This window comes from Haliaeetus leucocephalus, unplaced genomic scaffold (genome assembly GCF_000737465.1).
Source record: "Haliaeetus leucocephalus isolate CR32 unplaced genomic scaffold, Haliaeetus_leucocephalus-4.0 Scaffold229, whole genome shotgun sequence".
Lineage (NCBI taxonomy): Eukaryota > Metazoa > Chordata > Aves > Accipitriformes > Accipitridae > Haliaeetus > Haliaeetus leucocephalus.
The window spans coordinates 386,487-402,959 of NW_010972665.1; the positions used below are offsets into that span (position 1 = coordinate 386,487).

General features: G+C 44.5%; 1 protein-coding gene across 1 annotated transcript in view; it reads left to right on the forward strand.

The window, feature by feature from the left end:
• Positions 1–16,473, forward strand: part of PAX2 (paired box 2) — an 84,485-nt gene that overhangs the window by 24,063 nt on the left and 43,949 nt on the right. Inside the window, exons 3-4 of the mRNA XM_010567710.1 lie at positions 10,183–10,241; positions 12,347–12,466. Of these exons, the coding sequence (XP_010566012.1) occupies positions 10,183–10,241; positions 12,347–12,466 (179 nt within the window). The remainder of the gene's footprint in view (positions 1–10,182; positions 10,242–12,346; positions 12,467–16,473) is intronic.

Genomic DNA, 16,473 nt, shown 5'->3' on the forward strand with positions numbered 1-16,473 from the left:
CAGGTCTTCAGACAGTGTTAAACAATTGCTGCACCTCTTCTATGTTTACCCCAACTAGTGCCTGGCTCAGTGTGTCAAGCTCTGGACAAATCAGTCTTAAAGATCACTAAAGCTCACAGGGAGAAAAGTTGCCTGCCTAGGGATGAAGAAACACTTGTGCGTGTGGGAGGATCATTTAAACTGCTGCTCTTGGGAGGTTATTTGTCAATTTGGAGTTGTCGAAGGAATCTCAGCTGAGATGGTTTCACTGACAGGGAATAGGCAACAGGCTTTTTTACACAGGGGCAAATGAGAAAATTAATCTGAATTAACTTTGCAAGTGCATTGGTTAAAAGAATTAAAACATTGTTGGGATGCTCATTCAAAATTTGCGTGTCCTAAATGAATTTAGGTTACTTCATTTCCAAAGTGAATTAAGCTAAACTAAATTAAAGCTGTAGTTTAACTAGACCACTTAAATTTCACACATTCAGTTAACTCAAATTAGTTATTTTGCACAGCTGTATGTAGGTAAACCCTTAGATTGCTAACTCCTATGGACAGAGATTGTATTTGTATGGAGGCCAGGAAAAGGGGACCCACAAGTCCACTGTACTCTATCAGCCATCGCGATTGTAACAGAAAAAGATAGAAATAATAGGTTGTTGAAGGCCCACAGAAACTCATAGCTCTGCAGTTAATCGGATGGATGCCAGATATGTGATTTAGAAATAGAGCAGATCTGTATTCACAACTTACACAACTATGCAAATGTATACACAGGTTTCGGCCTTATAATACAGCAAGGTTCCACATTAATTATGTATCAGTATTCAGATATGTTAGCTGTTACATCATTGATATTATAGCCTTGTTATGGATGAGTTCTAGGTGGTTATGACTTATTATTTGTAATAACTGTGCTTGGTGCTGTACAAAAACATCCATATAGCTAGCTGGTGATGGTTACAAGCCACAGATCTGAACAGCCTATTTGCCCATTAAACTCTGTTAAAAACTGTAATGGTTAAATAAATGTTTATTAATTCTTCATGGGGTCTGAATATATAATATGTGACCCAAATGTCTAACTCCATATAGCCACAGTTATAAATGCAGACCTATGGGCAAAAATAAACAAGTACGCACATAGTGTGGTAAATTAAAACACACTAAGAGACAAATGCTAGTGCATTTGCAAACACAATATAGATATATAAACAAACATTTAGCTTGTATTCTCTAAACATTAGACCTGATAGTGACTTACATGAGCCAAGCAGACTGGCTACAGATTTGTCTTCTCATTACAAAAAGATGGCTTTGTCCTATAAATATGAAAACTAGACTCTCTTTTACAGAGATGGGCACCAACTTTATGCTGGGAGCCTATGTAGCACCCGCACCCTGAAGTGCTCGCCTATGCCTGACTGCTTTGGGTGGCATGATGCAGCAAGGAATAAATGATACCAAGACTAGTGAGGACTAGAACAGGAAGGGAAAGATTCAGGTTCTCTGTGGAAATTTTCAGCTTTTCAATGTGGTTTTGAATGAGAATTTTAATAAAATTCTACAGCTACATTTCAGTGTAGTTGGAACTGCTATTTCAAGAAAATCTTAATATATTAGTCTAATTTTAACTTTTTTAGCATAGTCTCTCATTCACCCTAAAGGTCATTTTCAAGGGGAAAAACCAATTTTTCCATTCTGATAAGGCTTAAACTCTTCTCACAATTTTGTTAATTTCTTTAAAACCCAAAGTAAAAATAACATTGGATCTAAACTGACACATTGCCAGCACTGTTTTTGTTTTGATTTTGGGTGAACATCTTCTACTGGTAAGGGGTCCACTCTGAAATTTTCACCAGTTCTGACAAATGTATGGGAGTCACACACAATGACACCCCTGTAAAGGGAATCACTCACCCAACATACACAAGCACGTACTGCAGTGGAGCACTCCGCAGGATACAGAGAAAATACACAATGCTGCCAAGCCCCAAAGTTAAGAAGTCCTGAGTCAATACCCTGCAAAAGGAAGAGACTGGCATAAAGTTTACAAGGCTGTAAATAAGAATGTATTTGGGTTTTTTTCCTTTGCCTCCAGTTCTGGCCCCTTGGGAGGCAGCCAGGTCCCACTTCCACCTGGTCTTTGCAGCCATGATAGCCAGAAATACCTTGGTATTAAATGAAAGCTGAAATAATTGCTTATCTTCAAGATCTGAGGTTTTACACAAAATACCTGGTATGGCATAACTTGCAAGAGAGTTGAGAATGTTATCTACATTTATCTGATCCCTCCCAGTTCAAGACTCCTTTCCTAGCACACACATGTCTTCTGTTAATCAAAATGAATGTCCACAAGGAATTCAGCACAGACTCCTGAATTTTAATAACTGGAAATGGGCTCAAAGCAAAGCTTTCAATTAAAAGTTCCCATGCTCCAGATTAAGATATTTAACCTTGGCAAGCCCATGTGTTTCTGTAGGTCTTCTTAACTCACCTGCTGGCACAGCCGCTGTTCTGACAGCTCCAGCCCGTGCTGCGTGGCAGTCACTGGTGTGCTGGCAGCTCGTGGGGCTGTACCCTACGCCAGCTCCATGCTGCTGCAGCAACGCTGCTAGCAGGACCCAAGCCGGCCAGTCTGTAGGTAACAGAAGATGTCACTTTGAACTGCAGTCATTGTAGTGTAGGTGTACTCTTAGAACATGATTAATTCCTAAGAGCTCAAAAATTTCTGGGCATTTTCAAGGCAGAAATCTCTTGCTAGTGAAGGGGACCTAGCCACCGGCAATGCTTCTCTCCTGCTCTCTTTCCTGTGGCTTGTTGTTTTTGAAGCTTTTGGTCTTCTGTTGCAAAGATTATGAGTGTTCAGGGGGAATGGTAGGTCTGTAGCTGCTGGGATGGATACTTTCATGAGTGGTGCGAGTTGAACATCTGCTCCGTGGTTGCCTATGATATTAGAATTTGGACTTGATGACCCAGGTGGTTCCTCCCAGGCCTGTGTTTCTACATCCAAGACCAGCAGAACTCTTTTTGTGCTTTAAGATTTCCTTAATTCACCTTAAACCCAGGATGTCAAACATCTACACCCAGGATCAAATTTCCTTCCAATATTTTGTAAACTGTATGACATCTTCTAGATGTTTGGATTTTAATGAATTGCTGGCTTTCCTGACTGTGAAGAAAGCCTTCCAAATGTGAACTGAGTGTAATAAAAGTAGAAATACCTGCCTGAGGACATTTCTATGCTGCAGTCACTGCTTGACTGCAGCTCATGTAGATATACTTTAGCCAGCTTTAAGCCAGCCAGCCCAGGTCCTGATGGCTCTGTAGCCACACCTGTGCACAACACAGCAACTATTCAAGCACACCTTCTGTTTCCCAGGTGGGTTTTGCACCCTAAAACAAATCCACTTGGATGAATGGGGAAATGTTTCTTAAAGCCTAATGCAGCAATTTATTCTGGGACATTACAGAATAAACCCCATCAATGCTGTCAACCCCATCCGTACCAGTGGCATGAAGTTGTGTGTTACTGCTCAGCAGAATGAGTTGGCAGGCCAATGTCCTGCCTGGCAGATCTCCCCCCTCGCAGAAGGCAGGCATCTTCACCTTTTTTTCCCTCCACCCCTCTTCCTTATGTCCGGACTTGTACTGTGTAGCACAGCAGAACTGGAATGGGCAGAGATCTGCTAGAAGCTGAATGTTAATGCTCTGCTCAAATTAAATGAAATAAAACCATATGGTGTCATCATGGGTCACTGATTTAAAACAACAAAAAAATCCTAGCTCCTCTCTAAGCCCTTCAGATAGTAAAACTGCTGCTGTGAATTCTGCTTCTCCTCAGAGTGCAGCCAAGAAATGCAGTGAAAGAAAAGGGCAGGATTGGGCTTTCTCTTGTGTTTGAAGTGAGCAGGCTGACCTGGAACAAAGTGGCACTTTTTTCCCCATGTCTTCAGGCATGATGTCAATGTAGCTCCAGTGAAGTTGATGGACCTACACAGATTAACAGCAGATGAGGAGTCAAATCTTCTCAGGGAGGGCTGGGATTGTGTTTTGACATATGTAAGGCATCTCCATTTTGACCTCTCATCTATTTGGAAGCTTCGGGAAAACAGATAATCCCTCTTTAGGCACCTCTTAGGACTATCAATCTATCTATCTAATCAATCTAATTAATCTGTCATATTTGTGCTTATATACTAATGTAGTAAATGATCACCCTTCTTCACTCCCTTTCCAAAAGGTGGAGAGAAAGAAATGCAATTTTCATGACAGGAGAGAGTTTGAATGTGTGAATATTGCTTGTGGCCCCTGAATATGGCAGGGTTTGAAGGCATTCTGCTGTCTTGGCAGGGAGCGCCAGAGCCTCAGGCCAGCTAGCAAGGAAGCTGAATCCACTGCTCCTGCCAATGTCAGCTGTTGTTCTGAGGGTTGCAAGTGTTGCAGTAGATTTTGAGAGCAGTAGGAGAAGCTACTGCCCTCCCATCCTAATGGAAATTATGTTGTGGCTTTTGGGGGGCAACCGCAGCTCTGATCTTCCCAACTACACCTGCTGCTGCAAATTCAAACACAACCACCAAAGCCAGTGCAGCTGAAATACAGCTCCTGTTGCCTTTGTGTACCTCCCTTCCCTTCACGTACAGCCACTGTCAGCAGGGTACATGTCACTTCTGCTTCAAGCAGGGGAACGAAGCCAATACTGTGCTACAGCTCGCTGAAGCACTTACTTGGCCCCTGTTATTAGAGAGTCTGAGCCCTTCACTCCTCCTTCCAGCTGTCCTCACTGTGCCCCAGGTGGCACGGCAATGCTCCTATCTTCACACTTCAGGCAGGAAACAGAGCACAGAGAGAAATGCCATTTGTCCAAAGACTTGGTGAGAGTCCATGACAGAGCAAGGAACTGAAGACCTTTCCCCAAGTCAGATTAGGCTCTAACTATCAGACTTTCTATTTCCCTTCCTTCACCCCCCAAATCCCTTGGTTGTTTTTCCTCACCATGCTATGAAGCTTGCTTTCCATTTTGAACTTTGTGCAAACAAGACTTCCCCCCCCCCCTTCTTTTGCTTGACCATGAGTTCAGCTCTGTCTCGACCTGTGCACAGACACTCTCCTAGTTGAACCAAAGCCATGTTCAGAGCTCTTTATGCCTGTGCAGCACCAATCTGTGGGTGGGATATTGTTGGCTCCATGGGGGCTGTCACCAAGGAGCCCAAAGCTGCCTCTTCCCACCCCATGTTCTCCCTCTTTTCCTCAGGCACACTTTGAGGCCAGCATCACTGGGATGGTCAGGAGCCCTTTTGTAGGAAGCAATCTGATGCAGAGAAGGCATCACTGTCTCAGCCCTGCACCAAGTCCCCTGCAGGCTGCCTTGTCTCTACTGCCGGCACAGCCCATGGCTCAGCAGTACAGCCCTGCGCTAATTAAGCAGTGCGGCACAGCAGGGTGTGTGTTCCTTGGCCATCACAGCCTCCCTTGGACACACTGCAGAGAAAAGGCTGAAGCTTCGCAATGTTAGCCTTCCAAGAACCGCTTTAATTGCCCAGTAATGCACACCCTGGGGTCTTGTAATGTGCTTCTAATATGAAGCATTTAAAATATGAATACTCCAAAACAATTAGAGGGAGTTTGGTACTCTGCTGAGTGTATCCTTCCACTCTGAAAAATAATCCGTGACAAAGGAGTATGCTCAGAGTGAGGATACCAGTGCTTTCTGAAATCTGTCAGGGTCTCCTTGGGGCAGCAGGACACACCACTCTTTCTCTTAGTGCCAACTTCACGCTGTTCTTCCAGGATTAAAAGAATTGGTAGATTTGGACTCCAGATGATTCAGACCTACCTCATCTCCCTCTGATCAGCACTAATATGATTTTTTGTTTGAGATACTGTCTAAAGACTCTGCCAGCATCAGTTAGAGAGGAGAAACCACAGTCTATGTCAGGCTATAAGAGAGTTTGGATAGACATGTCAGAGAGGCAAGGGACATTTCTTATGATCTGTCATTCTTTTAGCAAATAATTTCTGAACAGGTTTAGAAGTGAATTTTTACTTACTTATTTACAAGGAGTGAAAGAAAGTTCTGCTTCTCAGAAAGGACTATGGCTCAGCTAATTTTAACTTCTAATATTTCTTTCTACATTCTTGACAAATTTGATTAGAGCTTGTTACAATTGTCATACTAGGAGAGATGATTTTTGGTGTGTCCATCTGTATTCAGAATCAGCAAAAGGAATTGCATTAAAACTGCTGAACATAATGAAATAGAAATCAAACATTGGAAATTCATGACCTAATGCTGAACATTTAAGAAAGTCAAAGGCATTTGGAAACAAGCAGTTGGTTTCAGCTGGAGCTGTATGCAGTATTAACTCTAGAAAGAGTTACTACAAGGCAACTATGGTAACTCATGAATTCCAGGAATGGATGTATAATTCACAGTATGATACTATGTACTGTAATGACATTATATGCCATTACTTAAGATAATATTGCATATTAAATTCAGATTGTGAAATGAAGTTCAGTTGCTTTACTGCAATCAAAGATCTATAAATGTCCTGTTGCTGAAACTTCAGAAGGTTATGTATTAAATCTGTGTACATTCTCCAAAACTCAAAGTAGACAACTTGTGCAAAAACCTCCCACTGGAAAATGAAAAATGGGAATTTACAGTAAGTAGCAGTTTATGCCCCTAATTAAACACAAATGCTGTTATTTGAGTCACTGACTGTGATGGAACTAGAGCAGGGATGAATTTAGTCCAGAGTGACAATTTCTTTTGGAGAAAAGAAAGACATTTGAAAATATCCAGATTTACTTCAAGAAATCAGCACTGCTGACTGGTGTGCCAGGATTTGTGTCCTTTCTGCTTTTGTAAAGGGCTGAGGAAGTGTCCTGCAAAAAGGCTTGTCTTTCTCCAATGTCTAGAGGCAAGAACAAGCCATCAAAGGCAGCAAGAGGTGATCAAGGTTTTGCTCCCTCTTACACAGCAGTAATCCAGAAATCCGAGGTTTGAGGCAGCACAGCTGGCTTAGTGTGTATTTCAGTCTCTGGTAAGGGGAAGAAGCTTTCAGCAATCTCAGAGTTTAAAGACAGCATTATTATGTTGCATCTGTTGCTACAGGACCAGGTCAGCTCTCTTCATCTTTCATCTGCTGTTTCATTAGGTGGTCTCGTGTAGGACAGCCTCACTTGAAGCCTCTTAAAGCAGCAGCCACGATGCCTAGGTATCCTGCTGTTTATCACTGTCCCTAAATGAATAGACCCAGGGGGATGCACTGCCGTATTCTGTACTGAGCGTTAGGGTCCTGAAATTTCTCCTCTTTCCTTAAAACTCCAGAGTTTGGTTGTGACTGTAGGGTAAAGGAGCACTGCTGGGGAGAGCCTCTTCATGACCTGCCTCTTCTTTTAGCCATAGGAAATACCTTCTACCGAAGACCTCATTAGATTCACTGTGCATTTGATGCCAAAAATTATTTGACCCAAGCCACTGGAGGTTGCACAACCAGAACTGCTCCCCTTTGCTCACTGTTTCCAGATACTTTCTCTTGACATAAAACCAGTTTCAGTCTTAGGAGGGGAATGTTTTTGAACAGAGCCTTTCACCCCTGGGTCACTAGCTGAAATCTGGCCCTGGTTGGTAGTGACCGAAAATCATTACCAGCTGATGGCTACTTGGTGAAATGAGCTGGTGAGTCTCATTCCACTTCCTAATGGACACATCTCAGTAAACACAGTCACAACTGGCACTAAGTGGCATTCTCAGCCAATAGACCATGAACTGAACTGAATGGGGAAGGAGATTGACCCTTCCTCTTCATCCGCTGCCTGGGTTTTTGAAGCATTATGGACAGGCATTTTATATCACCATCATTTCACAGGCTGTTTTTACTCTAAATGGCTTTTTGAAACTTTGCAATTTTCATGCAGCATCATTCAGCACAGCCTGATTGGCCATCTCAGTGTAATTAGGCTCATCTTATGGTTCTCCTCAGTAGAAGCTCAGCTGTCTGATACCACCTCCCAGTACCAATGGTGAATCTGATGTCATCTCAGTATGAATGGAACCGTCTGATATCACCCCAGTGCTAACAGGACGTTTTATAATATGTCATCTAAGGCTGCAGGGGAAATCTTCTAATCCATTCACTGCTACACTACAATAGAACATAACACAGTATAATGTGTAGGTTAACTTAGACACCCTCAGGCAGATTTTGGATAGATGGATGGATGGATGGATGGATAGATACATTTATACAAAGTATACATACATTATATCACTCTATTGATTTTTAAAAAGTTCCAGGTCTGTCTGGCTATAATGAGATTTTTGAACTTTGTGTTGCGATCAATGAGGGGAATATTATTGGCCTGGAGAATTGATATACCCGCTCTCTGTGGCTTGTTCTGCTCCTGGACTGCCCCTGCCCCCAAGGTGTACGATTCCATCAGACACTTAACCTCTTTTACAGTGTCATCAGGCTAAAAGGAATCTAATAGTGACACGGGACTTGTGCTCAGCACTCTGGCACTATTGCTTTCCTGTCACAAATAATTTATAGCTTTCTATTTCCATCCCTCTGCCTGCACCCCATCCCCTCTTTCTGTTTCTCTGGGCTGGGGGAAATCAATAAACTCACACAACCAGAGTGGCACTTCAGGGGGTTTTAGGGGGAATGTGAGAGAAGAGAAAAGAAAAGAAAAAAACAGAAAAGAAGAAAAAAGTTCTATTATTTGCCCTAGCACAGGCTTCTCAGCTCAGCTCAGCTAGTGCAAATCATCATGACCTCAGAATATGGCCTCGAGGCTGTCATACACCTTCTGTATAGGTCCTGAGCAGCTATAGATTAGGGCCCCTGGTACCACTGACCTATATGGGGTGAAGATCTGGATCTCCATCCCCAGCTAGAACCTTGACATTCCCTGTCTCCAGCTATGTCCCAGGCAGCTTCTGCCACTCCAGCTACTGCCCAGCTTCATCATGTGTGTACTGGAGATTCCTAACATGCTGAGGTGATATGCTCTGAAATACTTTTCCCAAGAACGTTTCAGTCTCAGGAATTGCGCTTTTTCAAAAATGCCCTCTCATCATCTCTGCCTATCTCCATCCATGCCGTACTGCCCACTAGCCACACATTTGCTCTTTGAAGTTTTGCCAAGTTATTCTTTAGAACGAATCTTTAAGGGAAGCTCTCAGGTGGGCAGGGAGAATGTGTAATTTGCTTTCACTTTCTGGAGAGATTTTTGCAGAGAAGTTAAAGCTGATACGCGGGGCTGAGAGTTCCAGAAACTTAGGCTGAAGGTCATCTGCAGCCTTCACCCTAATTGGACAGGCTCGTTTTAATCTCAGAAAGGAATTCCTTGGTGAGACCGTCGTTCTGAGTCACAGATACCCAGCATCTGCCAGTAGGCAGGGACCTTGCCAGTCAAGTACGAGGTGCTAGTGATTTTCTTTCACCACTGACCTCAGCTGGATTTAAACCAGTGACCTAGAGGTGAAAGATTTCATGTAACAAGAAACGGAGCAGTGACAATTACAGTTCAGTTTATTTTCATTCTGAGCAGCATTATGAGCTTTGTGGCATTCACTGAGACACCTTTTTGAGTTCCCATGCTATGTTCATTCACCACCTGATAAACACCAGTTTTTGCCGTCTTTGCTGGAGCTTCTTTTTCCTGGTGATCTGTATCCCATCACCACTTTCCTACAGATGCCTTCTGCTCCCACCTTCTCATTTATGAAGGACAAGGGCTTTGGGCAAGCCTTCCATCAGTTCAAAGCATTCAGTTCTATGCCAGAAAGGTATTTTTTAGGTACACAACAAAATTAAATCTACACCATTTGTAAATCCAGCAGTGGCTCTATTAGCTGCAAAGACTGCCTTGTGATCGTGCTGGCAGATCAGATCATAAATGATAATGAAGTTGCTAACACACAGGAGATCCCAGCTCGTTCACTGAGCACCACAGTTATGCAGTGAATACCCGAGTTTGGGGAAAAGATGACAGAGCAGAGCAAGGACAATTCTCTGGGAACTAGACCGTTAAAGCAGTAGAATCAGGACCACAAGAAGGCAAATGAAGCCACTCTACTGCACCCAGAGCTCAGATGAGGCCTTCAGGTTCTGATAGCTGGGATCATGGCTATGCAAAGGCACAGAGAAGTTGCAGTTCTGAACATGTTTTGCTCTTTTACAGGATCATCAGAACCAAAGTTCAGCAACCTTTTCACCCAACACCAGACGGGAGCGGGACAGGTGTGACTGCACCAGGACATACTATCGGTAAGAAGACTGGCATGAGGGGTGGTTACAGGACAAGTGGAAACGAGAATGGAGCTTAGCTGAGGGAACAAAGTCTGACAAGCAGATACTAAGCAGAGCAAAAGGGAGGAGGGTGTGGGGGAAAAGAAGCCTCAATGGAAATCAGAGGTTTCTGTACTTCGTTTCGCTTGTTGCATTGCAGAGAAGGGAATCATGGCAGAGAAACCAGCCCAAGGCAGGGGTTTGCCCAAAGTGATTCTGCCTTAACATCCATTTCACATTCACACACTCTCCTTCACCTCCCTAGAGAGAAGTATTTACTGCTATCCAGTCTAAGCACCTGTCTTCACCTTCTTACTCTGACTCTCTTTTCCCCTCTCTCTCCCAATTTCTCTTCTCTCCCTTTGCTGGAACTGGTCCATTTCTTAGAGCTAGTAATACACAGACATGGGTCAGATATTCCTGATGCCTCACAACTGAGTTCTTCATTGTTCTGGCTCTGCAGTCAGGTATTCCATGGGTGTATTTCACTGAGAAAATGCATTTCCTGCTGGGGGAGATGGGTTTATCGAGGTGAGAAGAAGATGGAGGCTATAATAAAGTGACCAAATGTCTCCTAGTCTGTTGTGTTTAAAGGTACTGTGCTAGATGTGTGGTGAGGTACTTTTCACTCTGTGGGCTGGATGGTGCTTACGTCTGCTGTTGCTAGCATAGCTTTATCCAGTAACAATTCAGAGCAGGAAAAAACATGCAGTATTCTGGGATACTGTGAAATACAGTGGCTTATTCATGGCCTACGACACTGTCTTAGATACTGTTGGTTACTGAGAATCAGCTGCTATACAAGGATTTACTGGAAAGTGTTGGTCTACATGGGACAGAGCTGGCAGATAGAATCCTGTACACGAACTGTGTTCAGGAGCACAATAGAATTAATGGGACAGTATGGAAGAGCATTTCTGGATGCCCTTTTAATCTGGACTTGCTCACTGGACTGGGAATCACTGACCGCAACAGATGCAGTTGGCAGATACTATTACTTCTTGGAAAAGCAGTGCAATGTCTAGGGAATGCATTGGCTGAGCTGGGATAGTGATTGTGAGTGCTGCTACTGGAGCCTCTCATTGCTCTGGGATGTACTGGGAAGTGTGGGTCTACATCAGGTAGTGTTGACAGGTTCTGCTCCATCCTGGAAGGCTCGTATTGGAGGTATTGATTTCTTCGGGTCAGTGCTTTATGAGTTGAATGGTGGGTAGTGGCCTATAAGAGAACTGGGATATTCTCCCTGTTACTGGGACAAGCTAGGACATGATGGGCATGCCTACTGGATGCATAGCTCTACTTGTTCTATACTCTAAAGCCCTGATTGTCATGAAGTGATCATATCTAATCTGGATGACTTGTCATTTCTGATATATTGGAAACTCATGAGCACTCTTGGACAGCCCTCAGTGGCAAGAGGAGTCTCTGCCTGTTGACATTGGTCAGTGCAAAAGGAAGACACTAGATTTTTATTAATCTGGGTTGGCGTATGTATTGCCAACTCACCATTTGTTCTAGCAGGGAACTGAATTTATTGGCCCAACGCTGAAGTGCTTCTAACCTATGCTAAGAAAGTAATTTTTCAATGAGTGTTTTGGGTGGACACATAAGAGGCTGGTCTGGCTAAGACAGAACATGCACTCCTGGTGGAAAAATGCTGAGAAGAAAAGATCTGGCAAAATACGGATGGACTAGGAAGTCACTAGAGGATGTGGCCTATGCAGCATTGCACTCAGTTACCATGGCATGCACTGGGAAGCCTGCTCTGCAGTGGGATATAACAACAAGGTTTAGCTTCTTGATGGAATACACTTGCTTGTTATTAATGGCCCTGTACTGAAAGGCTGTGGAGCTACAGTAGGAATGGACTGGCGAAGCTGGGATGCAGCAACTTTAGCAGTAGAGCAAGTATGAGTCCTTCAGTATGAGGGACTGGGAGTCTGCTTAGTGCCCAGGCTTTCATATGAGACTGGTGGCATGTGTAGCTTTCAGCTGGGGGATCCCTGAGTGCTGTGCTGCTGTCCTCATGGCCCTTTTTCCCTTTTCCTTTTGTCCAGTGCCCAGCACAGCATCCCCTCCCGTCTCCAGTGCCTCCAATGATCCAGTGGGCTCTTACTCCATTAACGGGATCCTGGGGATTCCTCGGTCGAATGGCGAGAAGAGGAAACGTGATGAAGGTAGGGGGAGGGGAGAAGCTCATCCTCCCTTTTATATTCTTTGTCCCCATGTACAGGCTCCAATTTCAGGCCAAGGTTTGCAGCTGCTCCAGGGGCTAGATCAGTTTTAGCAACAGAGACCAGTTCCCCACCACTGCCCTGCTGGCTTGGAATGCTCTTCTTCCGAGGCCCTTTCATGACAGGCTGCGTCTCCACACATCTGCTCGGCAGGCAGAGAGCCGTCTCCATTGCTGGAGCTGATCCCAAGTTCATTCACTGCTGGAAATGGCTGGAACTGAACTCCCCAGGTGCCAGCAGGTGCCCGGACTTTGAACTGTGGGTAAACATGGTTTCCCCGACTCACTTGTTTTCAAACAAAATGCCATCTCGGAGAAGCACCAGCAATGTGGGAGTTATCTTTCATTCCCCTTGCAAACAAGTTCCTGCCCTGTGACATGCCATAAGCTACATTAGCTGGCGATTGTAAGGGCCCAGTTTTCAATGGGTAGCATCTACCGCAGCAGAACTGCCATGCTTGCAACAGTCTGAAAGCAGAATAGGAGGTCTTCTGAATACTGTGGCCCTAAGGTTGTGTCCTGGGTTGGGCTGGGCTTAAACCATGACAGGTTGTTATTTAAGCCTTTTGCTAGGGCTCTAAGGAATTAGGATTAAGCTATCTCCGTTTCCTTCCTACCTGCTGGGAAGGACTCAGGGCAAAGTGAATCCTGAAGTGAGCCAAAAGCTGGAGCTCAGGTCTAGACAGACTGAGTCAGGAGGGGTGGGTAAGGTCTTGGTGCTCTTATGGTGGCTTTGTAAACATTTTTTCTTAAATCTTGCTCTTTTAATTTGATACGTTCAAAAATTGAGTGCCAGGAAGTGAACTTTTCTAAGACTAGTGCCTGACCAGTTTGTTCGGTCCAGCCCTGCCTTCAGTATGTTGTTTTCCACTGGTGCCTGTTGGATGGGGGGACCTCTTAGCAGTACAGGTGGCTCAGTGTACTGTGTGTGCTGTAAGCCCAAGGCTGTGCAGTGCAAGAGAACATGAGGGTTCTCTGTGATACATGGAGAGAAGAGAAAGCTCTCCTGAGAGAAATGCTGCCTTTTGGGGTTTTGCTAGTAATTTTTACAGCATTGGTTCTGGTGAGGTTCACATCTGTAAGTTTTTGATCCAAATAAACACAATAATCCCAAGAAAAAAAGGCTGTCATCGTGACGCGTTTCTCCCTAATACAAAGTAGAACTAGAGGCAAGGACCCAGTCCAGCTCCTATTAAAGCAAATGGGAACATTTTTGCTGATGTCATTGGAAGTTGGATCAGGCCCCAGAGGAAGATCCATTTCCCAGCTAGATGGCAGTAGGCTCCAGCTAAGAGAAAAGTGTAGCAATGGAAGGGCTGAGTCAATGCCTCAAAGTCAAAAAATATCAGGAATAAGAGACTGCAAACATTGCAAACCCCTCCAGCATTTCCCATCATTACATACACAGGAAATAGTGACATTTCAAACTGAGTTACAAGTTTCTCTAACGGTTGTGTAAATCTCTTGGCAGTTAATTTGGTTTTTTTGTGAACCCCTGTTCTCATACAGTCCAGCGTGGTGATCACCAGCTCTCAACATGGTGCCTCCATATCTCATTTTGAAATGAAACAGTTCAGTCTGGCTTTAGTGGCTATTCTTTCCAAATACCTGGAAAGGTCATCCCACTTTAGATGCAGCCACACAGTCAATTCCAGCCTCAGAACCTGAGATTTTTTTGAGCAGTACAATTAAACAGAAACAACCAAGCAGCCATCTAAGACTGACACTTCACAATGATATATTGACAGTAAGAACAACTCTCTCTGTCTGCCCTTAATTCATCCCAGATTTGATTTATGAAGGGCAAGCAACACTATGCAACTCCCTGCTGTTGGCTGAGAGTCCACGTATCCCACTAGGAATCAAAAAGGTACCAGACAATCCTGGAGACATTGCTTGTCTAGCTCTCAGAGTTTTAGGTGGCAGTTACATGACACAGCTGCAACTGCCTTAGAGAACAGCCTTCATCCTGCCATCCCAGATGTCTGCTGCAGGGAGATGTCACGCTCCTGTCCCAGAGAAACCTCACATGGGACCCCCTCCCAGCTGCTGAACACCCCTAGCCAAGAGTTGAGTTATCTAGGCTCACACTGGCCTTAAGAAATGCTAAAAGACATCATCACTTTGCAGGGTTGGGTCCTAAGGCTAGAACGGTCCAAGGGGAGGTTTTGCACAGCTTGTGACCCGCACTCACTCCTGGGCAATCTCCCCTGTAGCTCTGAGGGCTCTGATTGTTCCTTGCTGAGATGGGGATTAGGAAAGCCTGGCAAGAAATCCAGCGCAGGTATTTCTTTCATGCTCATGCTGGATACATACACCTTCTCAGTATTTCCCAGAGCTTCTGAGCACTGTTTTGTTGCAGATTCTTAATTGCAGGGTTTATTCTCATGTTGAAAAGCCCTTATGAGCTCCCAATGCACATCTGCTTTCCAAGCATTTTGGGGGTGGCTCATCCCTAAAGGAGGCAGAAGAAACAGCACTGCTCTCTCTCTCTTTCCGCTCTGTTGGACCAGCTCTGCTGCAAGGATTCCTCTGTGAGGAATGCAGTTCAGCAGAAAGGGGGGAAGTACCAAGCTGCTCCTGAATCCCTGGTTCTGAAAACCTTGTTAGCAACCTCTCTGATGGCTGGGGGGAACAGGGTGGGAGAAAGACAGAGGAGCCTCTATCTGAGCACACCCCCTCCCCCAGGTCCTCCTTGCTGCAGCTGGTGCCCACATTAGACAGTAGCACAGATGATTAAGAAGAGGAGAGATAATTATGTGTCAAGATGATGTAGCAGAACTCCTGAGTTGGACAGAAGGAGCCAGACAGATACATGAGGTGGGCTCAGCGATGGACGCTGACAGCCAGGTGTGTCCCTCACAGGGAGTTAGAGGGAAGAGGGGAAATCCCAACCTCCCAAATGCACTGGTTGCAACTGCAAGGGTGGCCTGGGCATTGAGACTATGGCATTGAGAGAGAGCTAGCAGGGAGGTAGCTCTGAGTGTCTACTAGTCACAACAAGGACCTGTCAGATCACAAGTCTTTCCTCAAAACTCAGTGTGTCTTCCTCAGGTGAGTGCCTAGGAAGGATGGTCAGGATTTCCCCTGTTAAGACTATGTATTCCTTTTGTTTCAGTTTTTGACCAGTGATTGTAAACCCTCTGACTTCTGTGACAGATTAGACAAAGCGGAGAGTTGGTCTCCTACAATTTTTTAAATAATTTGGCTAAAAAATTTCACCACCACTTGCATAGCACAGTGTGTGCCATTTCTTGCAGTCTACAGGCACTGCCAACGTTGCTGTAATTTTCCTCTGACCTTCTCCACCACTTATACCCACTGTCTTCCAGAGGCAGAAATGGCCCTGCAGCATGTAATGACTTTCCCAAGACCACTGGAGGGTCTTGCAGTATCAAGCTGCAGCTGGAAACAGGAATTCCTGGCTCTTCATGATCCTAATGCTGTACTATGCTGTGACGGTAGGCCAAGCTCAGCAGGGTCATTGTCAGACTGAGGACAGCAATAGAAGTCCAGAAGGATAAAGGGGAAAAATAATATGCAAATGTTTATGTTGTTCCATAACCCCCTGATTGATAGCTTAAAGGATGAGAATTGGAGTGACCCAGAGGGACTAAAAAAATTATTATTATCACTCATACTGTGGTCTTGAGCACTGTATAAGGAGAAAGAGAGAGAGATGGGGAGAAAAGGAAGGACAGATAGATAGATGGATGGATAGATGGATAGACAGATAATATGAAAACAATATTTCAAACTGTTCCCTGCATACCACAGCATCTCTGGCTGGGTGAAGCTTTTAGGATCTTTACAACCACTCTTATTAGAGATAGCTCTTTCTCTCCGTAGCAGGCCACAGACTTCCTCTATAGACCCAAATTCTCATTTGGGATTTGTCTTCTAGTGAGGCTGGTGCTGTAACATTCGCAGCATTATTAATCTTGGTCCCTG